General features: G+C 36.3%; 2 protein-coding genes across 2 annotated transcripts; one reads left to right on the top strand and one right to left on the bottom strand.

Annotated features, from left to right (window-relative positions):
• The first annotated feature begins 278 nt into the window (after positions 1-278).
• On the top strand, positions 279-3,956 carry LOC147540065 (putative LRR receptor-like serine/threonine-protein kinase At2g24230). The gene is made up of 2 exons (XM_086640643.1): positions 279-940; positions 1,060-3,956. The coding sequence occupies exon 2, from the start codon at positions 1,258-1,260 to the stop codon at positions 3,835-3,837; it is 2,580 nt and encodes an 859-aa protein (XP_086496769.1). The 5' UTR covers positions 279-940; positions 1,060-1,257; the 3' UTR covers positions 3,838-3,956.
• A 378-nt stretch (positions 3,957-4,334) lies between these two features.
• Positions 4,335-7,340, bottom strand: LOC147540064 (chorismate mutase 2-like). Its single transcript, XM_086640645.1, has 6 exons — positions 7,124-7,340; positions 6,788-7,028; positions 5,657-5,743; positions 5,188-5,331; positions 4,879-4,971; positions 4,335-4,730 (listed from the first exon to the last, which is right to left on the bottom strand). Exons 1-6 carry the CDS (start codon positions 7,162-7,164, stop codon positions 4,497-4,499), a joined length of 840 nt encoding a protein of 279 aa, XP_086496771.1. The 5' UTR covers positions 7,165-7,340; the 3' UTR covers positions 4,335-4,496.
• Between the last annotated feature and the right edge of the window lie 1,472 nt (positions 7,341-8,812).

The raw sequence follows: 8,812 nt of genomic DNA, 5'->3' as shown, positions 1-8,812 counted from the left end.
CCATGGGTTCATAAATTCGTGAAGAAGATAACAAAAGGAGGTCAAATGACTCGTTCAATGCACGCTACCTGCAATAAGATGTCATTTTTATTTGTTTTTTAATTTTTGAAAAGTTAGTCATAGCATATAATCTTTGAAGCAGTTAGCCAAACCGCAATCAAGTTCCTCTCAGCTTTCTATTTTTTTTTTTCTTTCTCAAAATTCTTGTAACGGTTGCTCAGTGTATAAAAAGTTCAAAGAATAGTAGAGAACATGCTCGAAAGATAGTAAACTTAAGTTATTACCAATCTGGCACCATCACAAGTATCTTGTCCATCAAAAACATAATACTAATATAATCACCGAATAACATTTCTTCGAGCATCATCAAGAATACAACATAAAATGGCCTACTCGTCGAAATTTCATCAAAATAAGTAAGGATCATTCAGTTAATTGGCCAAAACTGAGAACTAGTGTTTGAATGCTCAAAAGTAGAAAGGCTAATAGGAAATTACACACAAAAAAAAGATTTCTTTTTCAACTCCTCAGTATTTATAGTCTGTCTGCAATTCTTGAAGTCCTGAAATTTGAAGTGAAAGGAGTGAAAGAAAACAATAAAAAGCAATGAATGAAAAGAAAGAAAGTGGAGATTCAAAGTTTATTAATGGTAGGAAAAGGAGAACCTTTCTTAGTATTTATCAATATTGTTAGAAACAAATACCATTTCTGAAAAGATTTTTATTAAATTAACATCCCCAAAGTTCATTAAATTCAACTTTCAACTACCCATCTCTGTTAAATTCACCAACCCAAGGTCCCAAAACATAGATTTTAATCCCTCCATTTATGACAACTTACTCCTCTTCTTCTCTCTCTAAAAAAAACCAGATAGACAAAAGGGATTATTAGTTAGGGTTTTGTTTGTAACTTTTGTGATGAACTTTCAGAGACAGACAAGGTAAGCTCACGTTTTCTCTTTAGAGGTTAAAATCCAAACAAAATCTCATAAATTCTTCTAAAGAGTTAAAAAAAATCTTTTGTTTTTTACACTGAATTTGTTATTTCTTTGTGTTGCAGGTAGTATGCCTGATTTCTCAAGGTAAGAGGATTAGGTGTTTATGGATATGCCTCAGAGACCAAGTTGTAGAAAAATTCAGAAGGTTCCCAAAGTTTAATATTAAAAAGAAAAATCAGGGTTTTTGGTTTTGGATTGAATGGAGTTGAAAAAACCTACTTATTTATGAGATAGATGAGTTTGGGTTTTGAGCCATTGAAATGGGTTTTGGTTTCTGTGTTTCTATTCTTGTTCTAGTATTGTTCTTCAAGCCATTAGTTTCTCAAGAACCTAATACAGATGGGTTCTTCATATCAAATTTCTTGCAGAAAATGGTGGGAGTAACTGAAATTTCTTTAGATGTTTATAATTTTTCATCTCCTGTTTGTTCATGGAAAGGTGTTTTTTGTGATGTTAAAAAGGAAAATGTTATAGGGTTTGTTGCTTCTGGTTTGGGTTTATCTGGTTTTATTCCTGAAACTACCATTGGAAAGTTAAGCAAGCTTCAATTATTGGATCTTAGTAATAACAATATCTCTAGTTTGTCTTCTGATTTTTGGAGTTTGGGTAGTAATCTTAAAACCCTTAATCTATCTTATAATCAAATTTCTGGATCTCTTTCATCTAACATTGGTAATTTTGGTGTTCTTCATAAGCTTGATCTTTCTTTCAATAACTTGTCTGGTGAAATACCTGAATCTTTCGGCTCTTTATCTAGTTTACAAGTTTTGAAGCTCAATCAAAACGGGTTTTATGGGAAAATCCCACCTGGGATTTTGAAGTGTGAAAATCTTGTATTTGTTGATCTTTCAATGAATCAAATTAATGGGTCTATTCCAGATGGTTTTGGTACTGCATTTCCTAAGCTGAAAAGCTTGGACCTTTCTGAAAATGATATTCATGGCAGATCTTCAGACTTTGTTGGGCTCAAATCCGTCACTTATCTTAACATATCCGGGAATTCGTTTCAGGATTCTTTAATGGGTGTCTTCCAGGATCCATTGGAAGTCATTGATCTTAGCAGAAATCAATTTCAAGGTCACATATCTCAGGTACATTTTAATTCAAGCTTCAATTGGTCCAGTTTGATATTTCTCGACGTTGCCGAGAATCAAGTTAGTGGTGAATTTTTTCATTATTTGAACAATGAAGCTAAGAATCTCAAATACCTTAATCTAGCTCAGAACAGATTTACCGATCAGGAATTTCCCCATGTCCGAAAACTTTCCAATCTTGAATACCTCAACCTGTCGAAAACTAGCCTTATAGGAAGAATTCCCGCTGAGATTTCTAGATTGACTAGCTTAAAAGTACTAGACCTTTCGGAAAACCATCTTAAAGGTCGAATTCCTCTTCTAGTGACCAAAAATTTACGTGTCCTAGATCTTTCGTTTAACAATTTGACAGGAGCAATACCGATTTATCTGCTAAAAAAACTACCCCAAATGGAGAAATTCAACTTCTCATTCAACAACTTAACCTTCTGTTCTTCACAATTACCACTCAAATCACTCAAAACTGCGTTTATCGGATCAATAGAGAGTTGCCCTTTTGCTGCACACCCGATTCGTTTAAGAAGAAAAACCACGAAACACAAAGGACTAAAGCTTATTCTGGCTATAGTTCTATCTGCTGTATGTTTTCTTGTCGGGTTGCTATGTCTAGTTTTTGGGTGTAGAAGAAAAACTAGAATGTGGGCAGTTAAGCAACTTTCATATAAAGAAGAAGCGAACATTTCAGGCCCGTTTTCGTTTCAGACGGATTCTACAACTTGGGTTGCAGATGTTAAGCAAGCAACAGCAGTACCTGTAGTAATTTTCGAGAAACCATTATTGAATTTCACATTTGTCGATCTTTTATCTGCAACTTCACATTTCGATCGTGGAACTCTTTTGGCTGAAGGAAGATTCGGACCTGTTTATAGAGGATTTTTACCCGGAGGAGTCCAAGTTGCTGTTAAGGTTTTAGTCCATGGATCTACAATGACAGATGACGAAGCAGCAAGAGAGCTTGAATCTCTCGGGCGAATTAAACACCCAAACTTAGTCCCGTTAACTGGGTATTGCTTAGCTGGTGATCAAAGGATTGCTATTTATGATTACATGGAGAATGGGAATTTGCAGAATTTGCTTCATGATCTTCCTCTTGGAGTTCAAACAACAGAGGATTGGAGTACTGATACATGGGAAGAAGAAAACGGTTCCGGAATTCAAACTGTTGGTCCAGAAGGGATACTCTCAAGTTGGAGATTTAGGCACAAAATAGCACTTGGAACTGCACGAGCACTTTCGTTTCTTCACCATGGTTGTTCTCCTCCGATAATTCACCGAGATGTTAAAGCTAGTAGTGTTTACCTCGATTCAGACTTGGAACCAAGATTATCCGATTTTGGGTTGGCCAAGATATTCGGAAATTCAATGGAAGATGAAATATCTCGTGGGTCACCCGGTTATGTTCCTCCTGAATTATCCGGCCCGGAAAATGTTATTGCAACACCAAAATCTGATGTATATGGTTTCGGGGTTGTTCTATTTGAGCTTATCACGGGTAAAAAACCTGTTAACGACGATTACCCAGAGGAGAAGGAATCCAATTTGGTGAGTTGGGTGAGAGGACACATGAGGAGGAATCAAGGGACTCGAGTTATCGATCCAAAGATAAGAGAGACAGGACCTGAAAATCAAATGGAGGAAGCACTAAGAATTGGTTATTTATGTACAGCTGATCTTCCTGCTAAAAGACCTAGTATGCAACAGATAGTTGGACTCTTAAAAGACATTGAACCTGTTCTTCCTCCTTAAAAAAAAAAAATATAGTGTTGATCTTTTGAATTAAACCTCAGTGATGTTCTTTTGTTTATCCGAATTTTCAGTAGCAGAAAAGCGTTACGTTTTAACATAATACAAAGATTGTTCAATGATGTGAAGATGTTTCTTCTTTGTCTATGGTTTTCAATTTCCTACTTGACAAGAACATGAACTTATTTAGGGACCTCAAAGTTCTCCAAAGAGAAGAAATGAGGTTTGAATCTTCTTTCTTTTTCTTGTGTTCTTATTTCTGAAATGAAATTGGGTGCTCTTGAGTTCATGGTCTATGAACAAGGAGCCTCGCAAGGCTAGCCACTAGACGGACGTGAAAGTAGCACTTTCGCGTGCCTACGGACCCATCCATGTACTCCAACCCTATATAAGGCCAGGATTGCAGGTTTTGACCTGTTTGGTCCGATTAATATGGGAGGATCCCCGTCTTCTTGTCTCATGCTACATGAGCTTTCTTGACACTGACATAAATATGCTAGTTAGATCAAACAGAAGTTGCGAATTTTTTTTTCAGCAATTGAAAAAGGTTGACTAAGTACAGGGATGAGATAGATAGAGGGATGACAATGAAGCATGAACATCTTCGAGTTTAGGAACACTTCTTAACACCATAATCATAATGGAGACACAAAGGCTTTGATTTAGTCAAGGCGGCGAAGGAGGTATTCGACTTGAACAAGCTTGGTTAAAGGCATTACCCATTCTTCATATAACCGGGAAACTATCGGTGGATCAATCTTATATTTCACATTCTCCTCCTCCTTGTCACTTAAGATCACATCTTGTCCGAATATCATCGCCTTTTTCTCAACCCTCTTCTTTACCATCTCTTCCACAGCTTCAAAAGTTAATAGTTTCATCAAAGCATCTCTATCCTGTAAGAATTACATAAAATTTGAGTAACCCAAACAATCTGCTTTCGTAAAAAGCATCTGTTTCGAATTGTGTTATAAGTTCTGCTTAAACCCATCCCAAGTTCAGATGAACTGCTTAAGAATTCAAGGTCTATATATGAGTTGATACCTGAGCTCGAATGGCCGGACTGTAGTCATCTGGGGCACCTCTGAATTTTACTTCTGCTACAAATTTTCCGTAATGAATCCTTCTTGAGAGAGCCTGTTCAAGAAAACCATTCAGAATTTACGTAGTCAAGTTGTCATTTCGGTCGATTTAAGTCCAACCTAAAATATCTTGGAATTAAGAGCATATCGTCATAATTAACGTATTATGACCATTGTGTCCCTGAAGAATACAAGTCCGACTCAGCCAAGTCAAATGCAGACAAAAGAAAAACAAAAACCACATAAACTAATCTATGGGTTCCATTTTTACCTGCAAACATTCAAGATCAGATATTACTGTTAAACCATAGTTACCATCATCTCCTTCCGTAGTGAATAGGGGAAGAAGTTTCTCAAGGTAGAAGCTCCAAATGCTCTCGTTTATGTTAATAGAAGATGCTGCGGGATGCAATACCTATTATCACCAACACAAGATATTAATCTACGATATCTCTCTTTCCCCAATAACAACAATAGTAACTTATGCTAATTCTTTATTTTCATATTCAGATATGAATTCTAACTCGAGATCTGAGTAGGTTCGAGTCAGAATTCTGGATGTTTGTTTTTATCTGATTTGTCAAAAGCTAAATCGGGTCCAAAATACTATTGTTCCCTAAAAAACAAGTAAAGATATAGGCGAGTCTAGTCCAATACGTCAGACTTAAGGGACTCATATTTAAACGTAGAAAAACAAACATCTTAAAATTATATTTGAGCAAATCAGTGAGTTGACAAACCTTTGGGTAATTGTGAGGCGGAAACAATGGCGAAGGTAAATTGTCCGGGAAAAATGGATGCTCCTCCGGATTTTCATATCTCCCAACCTGTAAAATTCTATAATAAGTTTAATAGTACACATGTAGAGTTTGCTCTATATGAAAATCTTATGCTGATTATAAAAGACAGCAAAAACAATTCTTGTTGAATGTAGTGAAAACTAGATAACAAACAAGGACACCCTTAAGATTTGATACTAAGTACTATCTTTGGACATAGATTTATTTCCATATTTTTGGGAAGATGATGATTTCTTCTTCTTCGGAAATATGAGAACAGCTCTGAAGTTCATGAAACCGCCCGAGGACTAGAACTCAACACCTCCGGATAGAGGAGTGTGACACAATTTAAAAGACTAGAATAAACAAGTGTTGGCAATATTATGTAAGCTATAGGAGGTGTTTGTTTTTCTGTCTGAATTTGAATTTTCTATATGAAATGGACCTAAAATCAACTCAAATTATCCATTTAGACTCCTTAGCCAAAAAATAAATAGTCTGAAAACTAACTCAAATCAAATCAGGTCTCAAATCAAACTTTAGATTTAACTTACAAGAAAAAAAGACACACTACCATGATGTTTGGGTAAAGACCGCATCTCCTATATGCTCGAAATAGGGCTTAGGCCTTGTATACCGAGAAATACTACGCTGATACTCCCACTCATACTTTCATACCACACAATATTAAAGTGACAGGTATATCTAACTATTGTCCTTGTACGATTATTTATATATATATATATTTGATTTTCACATTCTTATTGGAATTAGAGAATTTAACCCTGATTACAATAAATTAGGTGTGATTAGGTGAGCATTAATCCTCATATGGGTAACCACAACTCAGTCATTCACAAATAAACAAAGCTTAAAACCAAGAAGAATATCAGAATTTTGGAAAGATCCAACAAACACCTCTGCACATAGTTTTAGAGAGAGAAAATGGAATTTCAACAACACTAAGAATCATACAAAAGATAAATGACAAAAAACATATAACAAGACAAACCCACATTGAATTTCAAAATTAAAAAGCAAATCAAAGTATAGAGAGAGAGAGAGAAAGAAAAGGAAAATTAAAAATCTTACCTTGGCATGAAGAATTTCAGTTTCTCTCACTACATACTGAATCAGTGATTTATCTTGACAACCATCATCATGAATTGGTAAAGATGATGACAAAACATAAGCTGAAGGGTTCAAAGGGAATTTAGCTCTTTCAATTAAACTAAATATGATTGTATCTTCTTGTCTAATCAATGAATTTCTTATTGATTCAAGATCTAATGGGTCTTTTGTTGAATCAGGAGAACACCCATTTTCTATCAATCTGCAAACAAAATCAAAATCAACACAAAACCCAGGATAGAAAATAATCAAACAAACAAAAAGTGAACTACTTTGTATCTATTTATATATATGGACCTTGCTGGTGACGAAATATCAGGAGAAGCAGAGGTTGCCATGAAAAAACAGAAACTCAAAATCAGACAAAGATGATGAGAGAGAGAGAGAGAGTTGTGGGGGGGGGGGGGGGTTTTGGTTGGTTGCTTTTACGTGACTGTTTTTTGAAGTGGAATTTGCTTCGTGGCCAAGACTAATCGATGGAAAGAGGAGAGAGGAAGTGGGACCTCCTCCTTTGTATCATGTTTTCAACGACTAGTCAATGGGTCAAATATTATTTTTCTTTTTCCAAGTTTTAGAGGCGCCCCCACTTAAGTTAAAGGCACCGTAATGTTGAACCAAATTGATCGAGTGATTGATCAACATCAAGGAATGGATGCCAACCACTGGTAGCCCAGTTGGTCAGTGCATATACTCTATAATGCAGAGGTCTCGCGTTCGATCCCATAGAAGTGCCTTGTAACGACTTACGTAGATGGTAGTCGATTTCTCAAAAAACAAAAACATCGAGGAATGGAGGATTCCAGTATTCCACTATTCCACCCTTTTCGATTTGGTGATTGCCACCACTAAGAGAAGAGCTTTTGATATTTTATCAACTTCGAAAATCTTGGTGTCGTCCAGAAAAGTAAGTCAAGTGCCCGGCGATTCCAAATCAAAGGTACTCAAGGGTACTTAGGACCGCCGGGTAAAACCAGTTGTGTCCATCACAAAACGGGAAGGGTGTCAATAGAATTGCGCAGAAGTGTTAAAGGCGCCTACTGTAAGTGTTTTTTTTTTTTTTGGAAGTCGACTACGATCTACGTTAGTCGTTACATTTGGCATTGATACATCATAGATGTGATAAGTTCGATAACCGCCCACTCAAACTCAAACAAGACCGGGCCTATAGCTCAACTAGACAATGACCTTAACCAAAGATTCCACCTTCTCTGGGATTCGAACCTAGGACCTCCAGGACTTTCTAGAGTTTTATGTCAACACCTTGATACCACTTGGGCTACCAACGGTTGACATTGTAAGTGTTAAAAGGTGTCTCTTTTCTTTTAGAACTCCCTCTACCAACTTTGCCACCAAGGATGAGTCTTTTAACACATACAGGGGATGCCTTCAAAACTGCCTTAAATAAAATGTCAATAGGAACCTCATACATACCTGGAGCGAGCGCTGGACTTGACGGTCTCCTTTAAAATTAGTTAACTCTTGTAGGCACCCATCATTTTTATTAGGCATACACATGGATAGTGTGACGTTACCTAAATTTAGATTTTTAAAAGCCCACCCACATTACTAATAAATCCCATGAAGGAAAAAAGATTGTAGGATGCTCATCTTCTTCTCCATCTTCTCCTCCCGTCACCACCACCATCACTAGAATACCTCTTCTACTCTGTATAGAGATGAGAGAGAGAGAGAGGAGAACAAATATGGTGGTTGTGATGGTGGTCAACCACCGTGGTTGTTGGAAACAGCTGAAAATGAGAGAGAAACTGGACGGAGGCACCCTGCCATTCATCTTCCTTTTTTCATTCTTTTATTTTCTTTCTTAATTTTTGGTGCATGATTAAGGTGTCGTTTGGCAAATCTACTAAAAGTATTTTTGCTTTAATAGAGTTTAAAAAGTATAAAAAATATATTTGTCAAAATAGTTACTTATAAGTAAAAAAAAGTTATATATAGTTACTAATAACCACTTTTTCCTCCTACTTT

This window comes from Eschscholzia californica, unplaced genomic scaffold (genome assembly GCF_041429995.1).
Source record: "Eschscholzia californica isolate CP2 unplaced genomic scaffold, dmEscCali1.0.p SCAF_5, whole genome shotgun sequence".
In the NCBI taxonomy this organism is placed as follows: domain Eukaryota; kingdom Viridiplantae; phylum Streptophyta; class Magnoliopsida; order Ranunculales; family Papaveraceae; genus Eschscholzia; species Eschscholzia californica.
Note: the sequence above shows the minus strand (reverse complement) of the source record. Positions and strands in the feature narration are given on the sequence as shown.